This window comes from Nylanderia fulva, unplaced genomic scaffold (genome assembly GCF_048542155.1).
Source record: "Nylanderia fulva isolate GAGA-0341 unplaced genomic scaffold, ASM4854215v1 Scaffold14, whole genome shotgun sequence".
NCBI classification, from domain to species: domain Eukaryota; kingdom Metazoa; phylum Arthropoda; class Insecta; order Hymenoptera; family Formicidae; genus Nylanderia; species Nylanderia fulva.
The window spans coordinates 3,554,073-3,571,029 of NW_028189622.1; the positions used below are offsets into that span (position 1 = coordinate 3,554,073).

At 31.5% G+C, this 16,957-nt stretch overlaps 1 protein-coding gene across 4 annotated transcripts in view; it reads left to right on the forward strand.

The window, feature by feature from the left end:
• The window catches only part of dpr12 (defective proboscis extension response 12), a 258,329-nt gene that overhangs the window by 105,427 nt on the left and 135,945 nt on the right, over positions 1-16,957 (forward strand). The window contains exon 1 of one of the 4 annotated variants that reach the window (XM_029300485.2): positions 11,451-11,473. The exons of 1 other annotated variant lie outside the window; for it this stretch is intronic. In XM_029300485.2, coding sequence (XP_029156318.2) covers positions 11,472-11,473 — 2 coding nt within the window. In that variant the 5' untranslated portion in view covers positions 11,451-11,471. 2 more of the 4 variants (XM_029300486.2, XM_029300489.2) reach the window with 2 other exon arrangements.

The following is a 16,957-nucleotide window of genomic DNA, read 5'->3' on the forward strand; positions in this document are numbered from 1 at the left end:
GAATGAATATATCTCGTGGTTTTTTTTACTTTTGCTCTTTTCTAGAAATAATATAACGACATAAAACAAATCGATATAGTTATTTCCTTGAAGATAAAAATAAAAAAACTTGTTTTTGTTATCTGAATTTTACTCTTTATAATTCACATTATTCTCGAAAAATGTTATCTAGATTTATTGGTATATACTCCGCAATGTCTTTTTAAGATAATAGAATCTTATTTATTTATTTATGAAAACTTGAAATTCTTTCGAGTCTTTATGCATCTTTATATACTTCATAAATCTTTGATATCCATTCATTACCGATTTCATGCGCTTAATTCCCCTATTATGCAATCTGGCCTATCATTTAAATAATTGCAATAGATGAGATCTTGCCCTATAATATAGAGCGCGTACAATTTGCATGTCGAGAAGTCAGGCAGCTTTATAAACCCTACGTATTGTAATTCCCAACGTAATGCCTTGAAGCAGCAGATGCACTTGATGTAAGTGGAATGCAACAGTGCGTATCACGCGGAGTACTCATTCCACGAATCATCATTCCATTCATCGGTGTTCGACTTGCGGAAGTTACGTCCGGAATTCGTACGTGGAAGTAGAGAATGCGCTCAGGTAAAGTTAGTTAGGGACGATGTATATGACTTGTACTCGTCGACAGCGCAGTATCGATATGCACGGAGATATATGTATATACTTCTATAAAAGTACAATAACACGATAAAGAGTAAAGTAAATGAGCATGTAAATAAAGTAAATGAAACGGTTCGGATGCTTATCTACTTGCTCTATTTTTATTCTTTAATGTAACAGAGAGAGCTTTATAGTCTTCCGGCAAGGTAATATTAACACATTTCCAACGTTATATCGATGCATTTGCATTTTGCATTAATCGTTGCATGCTGTACAATGCAAATTGAAAATAAATTTTAAATCTATCGTTAAAATTACTACATTTTTTCACATATGTATTCAATATATCGCAATAGATACATTTTTTTATGATTACAAATTAGATCATAATTATACCATAAAAACATAATTAAATTTGTAACCCTTTTTATTAAAAAAAATGAGCAAATAGTCGGTGGGATTAAAAGAAAAAAATCTTTCTCTATCACGGCAAAAATAAAATTCACAGAAATTAGCGAAGTTTTATCAAAAGTTTTTACTGAAACTATGACGAATTATCAAAGCACTGGAGCCGGAAATTACGTTTTTATGCGCGTTATCGACTGGATTATTACATAGCGGGCATACCGTATGTACAGTGGTATGGTTCTCGTCTCTTTGGAGCGCTGGTATGGCGATTATGCTCATATATATACGTGTAACATACCAAAAAGGTATGGTATTTGGGTCATTTATGGAAATTTGATAGAAAATAAGTGCAAGTATCTTATCAGCTATTCATATTACTTTCGTGTTGCGAAATTATGTAGAGCTCGTGTCGCAAGAAATTCCAAGCTGTCGACCCCGATTTTCTAAGATAAAAAAAACATCATAAATCAAGGTCACTATTAAATAAAATAGCTTCTAATAAAACGCTTTTATTGATGGTAATTTTCATTAATGATAATGATGGTAATTTTCAAAAATGAGATAGAAAGAAGACGCAAATTTTAATTACCTTAAAAAAATTCACAAACCATATACAACCTAATTATAAATTAATGTATAAAGAAATATAAAACTGAATATTTAAGTTTATGGCAAGTTAAAGAACATATTGATTTGTGGTAGAGTTTAATATATAGTTCAATATATACATAGAACACACACACACGTCGAGGAAGAGGAATTATGGCTCGATTGATTAATAAATTTTATCCGACATTTCGGTTTGCAATGATGAATTTGCCGTGTATAATAATACCACATTTTCAAACAAACGAGCGTTGAAGCCGAAACTTACGCGTCGCAAAACTTGTGAATCCTCGCGATAATTGATTGTACCGATTATCCCTCCGGTCTCGCATGTGTCCTGGGTTTCATTATATTATCATACAAGCGTAACGATGCACACTATAAGCGCACGCGCGGGAACACGTAGCTATTTTAATGAAATTGCCAAATTTGATCGGTCGTGCCCGTATTTATCCGCATGTCGGTTACATGAATGTTGAAGCACGCGGGTTATCGAATACAGCGCATTCGGTTAGGTTCGGTCGAAACTTCATACTCTTCCGCACGACCATAATTAATGTGCATTGCGTTTCCGATACGGATTATATCGACCCATGTAGCGAGCGGCCATGCTGCTATGAAAAAGCATTTCTTCATCGGAAGAGAGAAATTTTCTGCCGCAAACATTTACCGATGATTGTCAGATCGAACCATTAAAACCGGCGCGGCGTCTAGACGTGATAACGTCAATACAGTTTCAAGATTAAATTAATCCTTTGATCGCTACATGTTTCGATCGCTTCCATCTACGTAGATATATAAACAGCTATCTCTAAATACTCTCCGTTTATTGTCTCTTTATCCCTGGAAATTGCTGCACAAAATCAAGAATAGCTATAATGGTGTACTGCACACAAGAATTATTTAATTGCCTTGAAATGTCAATTAAAAATATCAGCTGTTTTTACGAATTTTTCTATTTTATTTATTTGTATAACTAAGAGCAGTAAATATCTTTTAAAATAATATATTTAAAAATAATACGTAATAATGTACTTATTAACAACATCGTCAAGAAAATTTACAAATTTTATTATCGTAAATGTATTCGCACTCGTAATTAAATCCGATCGATTCGCGAAATGTTTCGATTAAATAATGAGTTTAATTAGAAGTAAAGCGCTTTCAAGCATAATAGAAAATCGAATGTTGTTCAGACGATACTTCGCTCGCCAAACCATGCATCCTCGATGAGTCGTACTTTCCCGATTCGAGGGTTAACGAGTAGGGATATTCAAGATACTGAGAGAGGTTGCCTCGCTCTCGAATTCCACCCTCGCATCCACGTAAGCGTAGTTTTTTTTTTTTCATCTCATCGAAGACCGAAAGGGACGAGAACATTGCACGGAATTAATTAAATAAATGGTGGGCGTCGGCTTTCATTGGAACGGCGGAAGAGCGCAATCGACGGTAGAAAGGAGAATATAGAGAAGCATAGAAAACTCCTCCGAGGTTTCCCCCGTTCTTACACTGCCATCTCGTCACTCGAAATCTCCCATCCGTAGTTCACCGAGTTCATTAGCTTCTAATAATATTATCAGCCGGTATGTTTAACGCGGCACTGTAAATATTACATAGCTTTATTAAAATGTCGAATTAAATTTCCGCCAGATGTAATGTGACTATATTAGCCGTTTAATTTTGATAGTCATATTAATTTACGGAAGTGTTATATATATAATAATTCTCATCAGACGAATCTCAATAAATTTCCAATTTCTTATTCAGTGCCGTAAGAAAATATTTCTCTGGCTTTAGCGTGTTCGAAACTTCTTTACCGCAATAATTAGGAGTTATGGCATGGATGAACAAGAACTAAAAAATTCATGGAAATGAATACGAAGGGTTTTATCTAACTTTTAATGTGCTCCATGTCGACATACCGTCCATATTTCTCAGACAAAAATTAAATTCTGTGGCATAAATTTAAAACTACTTGCTGAATTTTCAGGTAGTTGGTACGGGAACGATAATATGTCAAATGTATTGTAATATGTATCTGCGTATTTTTTATTAAAATTTTAGATTGTCTCGCGATAATATTAATTTCTCCTGAAAGATTTTTTTTTTAACTTTAATTTTTATTACCAATGGATTCCAACATTAAAATTTAACAGTCGACGCTCTTGAATCATCGATTATTTATAATCGTTTCGACGAGATGTTAAAGCGCTACGCGCTATTGGTCTTTAATTTCGCGATTATCCATTCGACTGCGATCTGAATCAGAAACACTTTTTAGTTTCCAACTTTCCTTCAGGTTCTCCTATCTACGTCCTTTCGTCCGTTCCCTTTCCTGTATTTCTTCTCCGTGCCGCTCATTATCGTAATAGAGAATAATTTCTTAGAGCTCGGCTGTGACGGCTTACAAGACCGATTCGTCCACGAATTGAGGTCGTCTCGAATCGAATACAAAAGATAGAGAAAGAACAGTGGCAAAGGGAGAGAGGATTCTGCAGAAATTGAGGAATAACGATCCCTCGGGATGTAAGGGACGAGAAAAGTATTTCGTTACCTTCTCGGGTTTCTCACAATTTCTTCGTATTTTTAGATCGACATCTATTAGTCGCAGTTTGTTGGTGTAAAAACTCCTTGTGTTCGTTCGCACGTTAATAATGCGATTTTAATTAATTGTCTCGCGTGCTTTGTACATTGTAGATATATTCTTTCCATTGTACTGAATTACAAGAACGATAAAAAATACAACTTGGCGTGTACATACAGTTTGTCATAATTAAATGTTACTTTTCTATTTAAATTAGAATCAATTTGTTGAGAATATTAAAAATTTATTTCTCTTAATATTACATACTATATTTATAGATGTCGATAAATCTTCTTGTAAAAAAATTAAATTATACTCATTTTTATTATTGTATTTATTATGGTTTTAATACAGCTAGAATAATTTCGTAAAATAATTTGTTATATATTTTACGATAAATAATTTTCTCTTTTTGAAATAATTCACCAATCGTAGCTATTTGTCGAGAATAATTAGTTTCACATACCGTCACCATAGCCAAAGAAACAGCCTCTGGCTCGCGCACGTTCCAGAAACTTTCCGCACCACGTTATTTCAATCCCTTGATGAGCACGATTACGAGACTTTTCCAAGCTTAACTTTGAACCGCAAGCTAGTCAGAGAGGCGTTTTGATCTGCCTACAACTCTGCCTTGTCTCTTCTCTTCTCTCTTCCTCTCCTCTTTCTATCTCTCTCATTTCTTTTTACCGTTCTAACAACTTTCTCGCTTTCACGTCGGAGCTCTACCGTTTCTATACAACGTGTCCTTTCTCAAATTAGTATAATTAGCTACAATTTTGACTGAAATTAAAGTTGGGGATAAGATTACTTCTGTTTTCCCTATCTTATCCCTTAGGCGTCGCGCAACGCTTTCTTAAAACCAAGCTTTAATAAAATGTAAAGTCAGATACAGTAATGAAGAAAGAATATTTTTTTTTAATTAAAATACTCAAAAAGTGCTATATCAATATATACAATTTAAATGTTATGAATGTTTATGTTCTCCTATGTATTTTATTCTATAAAATTTAATTATGTAGGATCGATGATTAGAAAAGTGCGTCAATAAATTTTGTTAATTTGTTATTTTTCTCTTATTTTAATTTATTTGACAAGTAGATAGTAGTATACAAAATTCAACAATTTTTCTTTCCATTGAAAATGAAAATAGAGAAATTCTGTCTATAAGAAGCTTTGAGACTTTCAAGACTTTTGTTACATACATATATATTTACACATATTACCTATAGAAGTATAAAGTTAACATCTAAGAAGATTTTTCTCCATTATTTCGCTGAACATGATGAATGTTTGCCATACATGTGAAAGTTTGCAAAATGGAAATTCATCAGTCTGTCGTGAAAGTATGTTTTATCGTAACGTATCGAAAAATATTGTACATCCACGTATACATCTTTCATCTACTTCATTCTTTAATCATATCTGCGATGAATATTCTTTATTATCTTTTCGTGCATTGATAACGCCACGATCTCTCGCCTGCGTCTTATTTTCTTACTCATCCTAATTTATCTTATTTAATTATGTCACCCTCGTTACAGCACAAATACGCGAGAAGATAGTAGACAAGGAAACAAGTCAAGTTGTAAGTTACTCGCATACTTTTCTTGTTACCTTTTGTTGAAAACACATAACTTGCTATTTGACTTGCTTCCCTATTGGCTTCCTGTAAAGTCGTCGTTTCGCCGCGAATACACGAAGCCAGTAGAAAGGCGAGTACACGAAGCCAGTAGAAAGGCGAATCAAGTAACAAACTACTTGTTCAGCTTCTCTGTTGCCTTTTGTTGAACTTTGTTGGAAGCCAACACGAATCGCGATAGGTTCTCGCCATCTTCCACACCGTGCAAGAGAGTCCCCGATTACGCCGAGAGTGTTCCTTCGAAAGGTCCCCGAGAATTAATCCGCGATGTTATTACTGCTAGACGTTTGTCTCGGTGTGCGGCAACTAAATGTCTGCCGTGGGACCTTCTGGTGCCGCGCGAGGTTATCTCGGAGGTCTTTTCATTTCCACCACGCGACTCGGGAGAAGATATAGCAACGAAATAATGACGCCGTTTCCCGACACAGCCTCGGAGCTCGTTTTTCTCTTAACGAGAAACGCGCCTTCGTTACCCGCTCGGGATGAAACGCCAACAAACGGATCTTGCTTTCCATTTCGGTAATCTTTCAGTTCTTTCGCAAAGGGAATCTTTATCGTCCGAGCATTCTCTCTAATTTGATGCGACTGCTCAAACGATCATTTCTTATTCACACACAAAACCACAATTCTTTAAGATTTCTTTCTTTCTTCAAATTCTGATAAGTCTGATTCGTAAGTAAGACATGCTTGATCATCATTTTTATGTAATTAAAAATATATAGAACCGTTAAAAAATATACTTGCTTATTTTATAAATAATTTTTACGTTATGAAAAAAGTAAGTAAAAAAACGGTATAAAGAAAATCATGTGTATACCTATACTTGCTATTGTTCTGTGCATATAACAGTACCTATATATACAGTTCTTAAAACGCCTTCTAATTATTTAATAGTGCGTTCCCGGATATTTTTTTAAGTAATTAGGAAAAATTTAAGAATATCAAATCAAAAGTAAAGAGGAGGATAACTATTAAAGATAACGATTAGTGTTCGTTGGATTAGAAGGAGAAAGGCAAGGAAGTTGTGGATCGTTCTCTTGTTTTTGCCGGAAGAGTTTACTCGCCAAAGCAGCTCTCGGAAACTGATTAAAAGCCCTTTGAAAAGTTTCTTGATTAAAAAGTCCTCAAATACAGGACACGAGTTATTGAACACAAAAATTTCCATGCAAAAATGAAGAATTTTCAGCTTCTTGTGATTTAGATTCGTATTTTGATATCTACTATAAACATTTAAACAATTTTTCATTTAAAATCAAAGCGCACTTTTTTAAATTTGAACTTCTACTAATATACTTTTTCATAATGCGGAATATTTTTTATCGGTTCGGCATAATATTATTTTTGCTCGTTCCTGGTTCTTTTTATTTACTCATATTAAATGCAAGCACAAATATTTACAGATTGGAATTTGTTTAAAGTAAAAATAATTAATTATTTTGATTGCTGAAAATAAAGCGAAATATTTGTCAATTCTAAAATTATTAAAGCTATTTGTTAAACATAAATAAACTTTGTATTTTATAATATATACATATATATATATCTATATATATATATATATATTGCTTAAATATAATATAATTCTGCGAAGAAAGAGAAAAAGAGAGGAAGGAGAAAGAAAAAAAAGAGGCGAGAATAACTATTCAAATGCTCAAACTGTAGCAAGTGAAAGGTTTTAAACTACTTTGGCGGAACAAAAGCGTATAATTGATGCAAACTCTCAAGCGGAGAAGTTTGTTGCAAGGGTAAAAGCGGATGGCCGAATCTGTCTGATCTACAGAACTGTTGAAAATGGAACAAACGGCGCGTGCCAAGTTTCCTTTTATACGTCGAAATAAAATTAAAGAGCAACGCCTGTGATTCTCGAAACAACATTAAGTCGACCATTGACGCGGGTACACGGTCTAGTGACTGAATCTCTGGACAAGGTTTTAGGAAATCTGTCTAGAGAACGGTAAAATGCGTCAGCGAGAATCGAGTCTCTGCGCCGCTTGTCTAACTCTCGGTTTAAGAGGGAAGGATCAAAGAGATCTCTTCTAGCAAGAATTTGCTGCTTCCATTAGCGCAACAGCCAATCAAGAAAGGCTTGGAAGTAAACATTTGCCGGATAAAAACGGAATATCATTAGTGTGTTGAGTGCTTTAGGATGCGCAGCGACTCGAGAACGCTTTGCGATTTTGTAACGCAGGTCGTTATATAACTTCAGATATTTAATTGAACAATAATTTAAAAAAATGCACCTTTACAAACGAAAACGCACCGATGACTCCCCGGTCGCATCCCAGGGGAAGAAGTTTCGATCCGAGAACTTTCGAAACGGAACGAGGTTTAAACTAAGTACATAAAGCACAAGCTCGATAAATAAGTAGCACAGCCAGAATTCTCTAACTCGGACAATAAATTCCACACTGTTACAAATACCTTTCTCGCGCTTCACGCTTGCTCGGAGTTCACTTTCGACTTGTCTCTTAATTAATTAAAAGTTACAGTAGGTATTTCGCAATTCATACCGTACCCCTTCAACGATTGTTATTGAGAAACACTTCAACACTTGACATATTCAAAAATAATTGCAAATAATACTGAAAATTCTCCGAAAATCCAAGGCCGAGATTTCATCTTTATTTTAGCGTAAAAAGTATATTTTCATTCTTAACAAATATAATTGTTGTATATGCAATAATCTGCATCTATTTGCAAATTTTAGTTGAATAAATAAAATCCAAGTTTACAGCGATATCTCGCGTATGTTGTTCTTGGATTAAGACGGAATGCCAATATTTCTTGGCGATATACACGTCCGTCAATCGGATTACGACAATTCAATAAGCGCCGGCAAGATTAAATACGACGAAGCAGTAGTGGTCGCGTCCATTCGCAACAAGAATCAGACGCAAATCGCGAATTATCGTTGAAGCTCGTATCCACGCGTCAACAAACGGGTATTAGTTACGTCCGTTCGCTAATATTGACGTAGCATTAATACTGCAAACTGTGATTACGACAATTCAATAAGCGCCGGCAAGATTAAATACGACGAAGCAGTAGTGGTCGCGTCCATTCGCAACAAGAATCAGACGCAAATCGCGAATTATCGTTGAAGCTCGTATCCACGCGTCAACAAACGGGTATTAGTTACGTCCGTTCGCTAATATTGACGTAGCATTAATACTGCAAACTGTGATCTATTATTCCATTAAACAAGATTTCACTCGAGGGACCGTTTAGGAACGAGCACAATAATTTCTGGCTTATTCGATCGCGAGGCACTCTCGCCATATCCAAAAGCCTCGCGAACTTCTCCATCGTGCTACTACGTCCTGTGAATACCTATCGGCGCTATACTGGTTGACTCTCTGAAAACTTTTTCCGAAGCCCGAGTTTAAATTGAAAGCGAGCTTCTAGCTCGAATAAAATCGTTTGTGTTCGCGCGACAAGAATTTTCCGAGCGCTCGCGAACGCCAAGATAATTTTGGAAGTAAGCATGTTAATGATTCGGATCTGACGTAAAGCGAAGAATCTCGGCGACGAGGATCTGTCGGCGGATAGAGACTGGTGGAGACGTTTCTAACTAGCTGGGATCCGAAACTCTTCGAAAGTTTCGGCGCGTATCGCTTTTACCAGAATAGCAACGTAGTGCCACGATTCGAACCTTCGTGTTCGTCGAGGAATTTAATCGCGCAGGATAAAAATTTATTCGTTTATCGTGTCGAACGGAGTCGATCGGCAAATTGGATAGCGAGATATTTTAAACTTTTACTCGCGGAGAGAAAGAGAGAGCGGAAAGCAAATTTCCGCGCGCTAAATGAAACTCGTCCGGCATTTACGCAATGTGATTACTCGGATAAATAGCTGATTCATTACAATTACAGCTTTAAATGAAAATGCGTATCAAGTGAAAAAGCATTCCGATATGCCCCTCAGGTTCTTTCAGCAAGATCAAATCGCAACATGTAAAAAGATAGAAGCACTGCGAAGTTTAGAAATTAAAATCCTTTTTTTACGCTCTTATTCCATGCTTTCATTAAATTAATGTTATTTTATTACGATATAAAATATTTCATTATAGTTAGCTCAATTAAATGTACAATTTGACTAAAAGATACAATAATTTATATTTTTACGTAACTTGTAATTAATTTTTTCACAATTATAGTAGTTAATATTCAAATTTTAATGTATGCTTAATGTGAAATGTACTACGGCACATTTGTTTTAATATCTCACAATTAATAAAGATATATTTTTATATGGTTAATTGATTTTTAATGATTGTTTCCAAGTTTATTAATATTTATGTTAGTATAATAATATAAATTTATATACACATTGTTGCAATTATTATCTAACTGAATATCGTGTGTTTATCATTTTTACATATTTTTGTGCTCTGAAATATATGTTAAAAATAAGTTTATTATATAAATGAATAATACTGGAACGTCTAAATATTTTTTATACACTATTATTACTATGAAATATTATTGTAAATCGTGCAACGTAATCAAGTGAAATATAATACAAGCAGATAAATGTATATGCAATGATTCAGTCGGCGCTTTTATCATATATTGCTTTTCTGTTCTGAATCGAACAAATAAAAAAAATCTTTAATTAACGCTATCAATAATATTTGTTTGTAAATCTGGAGGATTTAATATAAATAATAATTGATACCATGCAATGCTAATTGATCTCAAATCGAAATCTAGGAAAATCTGAAAAATCTATTTAAAGTTTTAAATAAAATTGGTTTTAAATAAATATGGTCTGATATATATTTTTAAAAATAACAAAATTGTAAAGGATATATTAATTTAAACTTTAATTATTTTAATCAAAATTGAAAATAATATATGAAAGAAGATAAATGTCACTTTTTAAAACTATACAATATTTATCTATATTTATATATGTATGTATGTATAATTTGAATAATTATACATATATTGCATTATATAAAAATTATGAAAGATATAAATATTTTCTATCCATTTCTTATTATTACTAATCACATTAAAGGTAAATATTAAAAACTCAAACGCTTGATCTCGCGCTTTTATACTTATATTCTGTTTAGATTACATGCAAACAAAAAAATATGCGAGTGATTGACGTTAAATTTTTATGCAATAATTTTCTGACATGATTTATGGTTATTGGTGGCTATTTGTTAACGTTATCTTTTATTTCGTTTTTCTACATGACACTACAAATCAAACTTTATCAATCCAATTAATAGAAAACTGTAATCAGCCAAGTTAGAAAAAACAAACGCGTTTTCTCAGACTCCGCGTGCTGCAATCAGTCTGTACATGTAGACTTGATAAGTAGACATGATAAGATGTTTTCTTGCTTATTACGAAATATAATGTATGAATTCTTGAAGAAGCAGTGACTTACGCACTACGTTATCTTTCATTTCGTTTTTCTACATGACACTGCAAATCAAACTTTATCAATCCAATTAATAAAAAACTGTAATCAGCCAAGTTAGAAAAAACAAACGCGTTTTCTCAGACTCCGCGTGCTGCAATCAGTCTGTACATGTAGACTTGATAAGTAGACATGATAAGATGTTTTCTTGCTTATTACGAAATGTAATGTATGAATTCTTGAAGAAGCAGTGACTTACGCACTCTTGATTTGTTAACATCGAATAACACAGCCATTCATTAATCTTACCGTGTTCATTTTCGAACTTCAAAAAGGATTTGTTTAAAAGTGTAAAATTCTGTGTGAAGGTGTATAGTTCTCTAAAATAGTTAATCACACATCCACATATATACTTTTGAAAAACAATTTAATAGTATAGGTAACATTACCTTGCTTCGATAATAATTACTTGTAATATAATTATAAATTATTAAATATTACGAAATATTTAATATTCAAGATAGTACCTCTATGTGTTATCTATTGATCGATTTTATCTTGACTAAAATTCATTTTTTTAATATAAAAGTTTTTTAACAGTCATATATTTTTCAATTTTTTGCACAATTTTTTCCCTATATTTTCCTATATATTTTTAAAAATATTAATTTTTAAAATATCAAAAAATCAAAAATAAAATATCAAAAAAATCAAATATTATAAAATTATGTAAAAGTTTTGTTGTCTCGTCTCATTAATTTTTTCTCATCACAGCTCTTTAATTTTCAATTACTATTGAAAAAAGGATCGATCACGTTGGAAAATTTCAACGAATAATCTTATTTATGAACCTCCGATATATTCACTTTGACTGCAGGCACAAGCGCACGTGATATTTATCGATCCTGAATAATTTTAAATCATCGCGTGATGTTGTGGAACGTTCTCGTCGCGAGAATTGAAGTGTTGACGACATACGTTACGAACAACGCGAAATTAGCGTCAGCGATTCTCCGTTCCGCAGTTTCCCCACGGTGATATGTCTCTCATTTTCGCCATACGTATACCATGACGTGAATTTATCACTCGTGCAGCGTACAACATTAGGGCTTCTCGCTGGTGCGGACGGCACCCTACGTCGCGCTAAAATTGTTTTGCGCTTCGAAAAACGTGCGGTATCGCGCTCATCTGATACATTGCACCAAACAATGCTGCTGCATTGCTCGTGCCGGAACAAATACCACGTGATGCACGTATATATGCATTTCGTGCAACGTGCGACTTTCAATGAATTAGATAGAATATTCATATATTCTGCGTGTACGCGCGTTGTCGAAATTTGTTTGTGTATTATTGTCAATATAGCTTTAGTTTAATCTTTAATTTACATTCCTTTGACTATTTGATTAAATTTTATTCATGGGAGAGATAAATTCCAATGTGTTATGTTATATTGTTCGATGTATATTATTTGTTCAAGTTTCAATAATTTTGTATTCATTAATTTTGTAATATTAAGTGGATACGTCAAAGTTGGATTTAATGCTTTTAAAAAAACAAATATATTTCGTTTTTTTTAATACAATACTTCTTACAATTAGTTTGTTTTGTCGATAAATACTCCATTTAGCACAGTAGTACGAATTGTGTCGAGTAAATTTTTAATGTCAAAATTAATAATTGTATAATGGACGTATTCACGAATCAGTAGTATAAGTAAACGCTGCTTATTAGACGGAAATGTGAAAGTTATTAATAGATACATCTTTGTTGTATTTATTTTTTAATATTTCTGAGTAAGAATATATATGCAGTTTTAATATACTTCTGAATATCAATAGTATAAGTCAACGATCAGTGGTATAAGTGAACGCAGTTCATTAAACGGAAATGTGAAAGTTATTAATAGATACATCTTTGTTGTATTTATTTTTTAATATTTCTGAGTAAGAATATATATGCAGTTTTAAGATACTTCTGAATATCAGTAATATAAGTCAACGATCAGTGGTATAAGTAAACGCTGTTCATTAGACGGAAATGTGAAAATTATTAATAGATACTTGTTGTATTTATTTTTTAATATTTTAGAGTAAGAATTTATATGCAGTTTTAAGATACTTCTGAATATCAGTGGTATAAGTCAACAATCAGTGGTATAAGTAAACGCTGTTCATTAAACGGAAATGTGAAAGTTATTAATAGACACATCTTTGTTGTATTCATTTTTTAATATTTCTAAGTAAGAATATATATGCAGTTTTAGGATACTTCTGAATATCAGTAGTATAAGTCAATGATCAGTGGTATAAGTAAACGCTGTTCATTAGACGGAAATGTGAAAGTTATTAATAGATACATTTTTGTTGTATTTATTTTTTAATATTTCTGAGTAAGAATATATATGCAGTTTTAAGATACTTCTGAATATCAATAGTATAAGTCAACAATCAGTGATATAAGTAAACGCTGTTTATTAGACGGAAATGTGAAAGTTATTAATAGATACATTTTTGTTGTATTTATTTTTTAATATTTCTGAGTAAGAATATATATGCAGTTTTAAGATACTTCTGAATGTCAGTAGTATAAGTCAACGATCAGTAGTATAAATAAACGCTGTTTATTAGACGGAAATGTGAAAGTTATTAATAGATACATCTTCGTTATATTTCTTTTTAATATTTCTGAGTAAGAATATATATGCAGTTTTAAGATACTTCTAAATCTTAGTAGTATAAGTCAACATCAGTAGTATAAGTAAACGCTGTTCATTAAACGGAAATGTGAAAGTTATTAATAGATACATCTTCGTTGTATTTATTTTTTAATATTTCTGAGTTAAAATATATATGCAGTTTTAAGATACTTCTAAATATCAATAGTATAAGTCAACGATTAGTGGTATAAGTGAACGCAGTTCATTAGACGGAAATGTGAAAGTTATTAATAGATACATCTTCGTTGTAATTATTTTTTAATATTTCTGAGTAAGAATATATATGCAGTTTTAAGATACTTCTGAATATCAGTAGTATAAGTCAACGATCAGTAATATAAATAAACGCTGTTTATTAGACGGAAATGTAAAAGTTATTAATAGATACATCTTCGTTATATTTATTTTTTAATATTTCTGAGTAAGAATATATATGCAGTTTTAAGATACTTTTGAATATCAGTAGTATAAGTCAACGATTAGTGGTATAAGTGAACGCAGTTCATTAGACGGAAATGTGAAAGTTATTAATAGATACATCTTCGTTGTATTTATTTTTTAGTATTTCTGAGTAAGAATATATATGCAGTTTTAAGATACTTCTGAATATCAGTAGTATAAGTCAACGATCAGTGGTATAAGTAAACGCTGTTTATTAGACGGAAATGTGAAAGTTATTAATAGATACATCTTCGTTATATTCATTTTTTAATATTTCTGAGTAAGAATATATGCAGTTTTAAGATACTTCTAGATATCAGTAGTATAAGTCAACATCACTAGTATAAGTAAACGCTGTTTATTAGACGGAAATGTGAAAGTTATTAATAGATACATTTTTGTTATATTTATTTTTTAATATTTTGGAGTAAGAATATATATGCAGTTTTAGGATACTTCTGAATATCAGTAGTATAAGTCAATGATCAGTGGTATAAGTAAACGCTGTTTATTAGACGGAAATGTGAAAGTTATTAATAGATACATCTTTGTTGTATTTATTTTTTAATATTTCTGAGTAAGAATATATATGCAGTTTTAAGATACTTCTGAATATCAATAGTATAAGTCAACAATCAGTGATATAAGTAAACGCTGTTTATTAGACGGAAATGTGAAAGTTATTAATAGATACATTTTTGTTGTATTTATTTTTTAATATTTCTGAGTAAGAATATATATGCAGTTTTAAGATACTTCTGAATATCAGTAGTATAAGTCAACGATCAGTAGTATAAATAAACGCTGTTTATTAGACGGAAATGTGAAAGTTATTAATAGATACATCTTCGTTATATTTATTTTTTAATATTTCTGAGTAAGAATATATATGCAGTTTTAAGATACTTCTGAATATCTAGTAGTATAAGTCAACATCAGTAGTATAAGTAAACGCTGTTCATTAGACGGAAATGTGAAAGTTATTAATAGATACATCTTTGTTGTATTTATTTTTTAATATTTCTGAGTAAGAATATATATGCAGTTTTAAGGATACTTCTGAATATCAGTAGTATAAGTCAATGATCAGTGGTATAAGTAAACGCTGTTCATTAGACAGAAATGTGAAAGTTATTAATAGATACATCTTCGTTGTATTCATTTTTTAATATTTCTGAGTAAGAAATATATGCAGTTTTAAGATACTTCTGAATATCAGTAGTATAAGTCAACGATCAGTAGTATAAGTAAACGCTGTTTATTAGACGGAAATGTGAAAGTTATTAATAGATACATTTTGTTATATTTATTTTTTAATATTTTGAGTAAGAATATATATGCAGTTTTAAGATACTTCTGAATATCAGTAGTATAAGTCAACGATCAGTAGTATAAGTAAACGCTGTTCATTAGACGGAAATGTGAAAGTTATTAATAGATACATCTTTGTTGTATTTATTTTTTAATATTTCTAGAGTAAGAATATATATGCAGTTTTAAGATACTTCTAAATCTTAGTAGTATAAGTCAACATCAGTAGTATAAGTAAACGCTGTTCATTAGACGGAAATGTGAAAGTTATTAATAGATACATCTTTGTTGTATTTATTTTTTAATATTTCTGAGTAAGAATATATATGCAGTTTTAAGATACTTCTGAATATCAGTAGTATAAGTCAACGATCAGTGGTATAAGTAAACGCTGTTTATTAGACGGAAATGTGAAAGTTATTAATAGATACATCTTCGTTGTATTTATTTTTTAATATTTCTGAGTAAGAATATATATGCAGTTTTAAGATACTTCTGAATATCAGTAGTATAAATCAACGATCAGTAGTATAAATAAACGCTGTTTATTGGACGGAAATATAAAAGTTATTAATAGATACATCTTTGTTGTATTCATTTTTTAATATTTCTGTGTAAGAATATATATGCAGTTATAAGATACTTCTGAATATCAGTAGTATAAGTCAACGATCAGTGGTATAAATAAACGCTGTTTATTAGACGGAAATGTGAAAGTTATTAATAGATACATCTTCGTTATATTTATTTTTTAATATTTCTGAGTAAGAATATATATGCAGTTTTAAGATACTTCTGAATATCAGTAGTATAAGTCAACAATCAGTGGTATAAGTAAACGCTGTTTATTAGACGGAAATGTGAAAATTATTAATAGATACATCTTTGTTATATTTATTTTTTAATATTTCGGAGTAAGAATATATATGCAGTTTTAAGATACTTCTGAATATTAGTAATATAAGTCAACAAATAGTGATATAAGTAAACGCTGTTTATTAGACAGAAATGTGAAAGTTATTAATAGATACATTTTTGTTGTATTTATTTTTTAATATTTCTGAGTAAGAATTTATATGCAGTTTTAAGATACTTCTGAATATCAGTGGTATAAGTCAACGATCAGTGGTATAAGTAAACGCTGTTCATTAGACGGAAATGTGAAAATTATTAATAGATACATCTTTGTTGCATTTATTTTTTAATATTTTAGAGTAAGAATATATATATAGTTTCA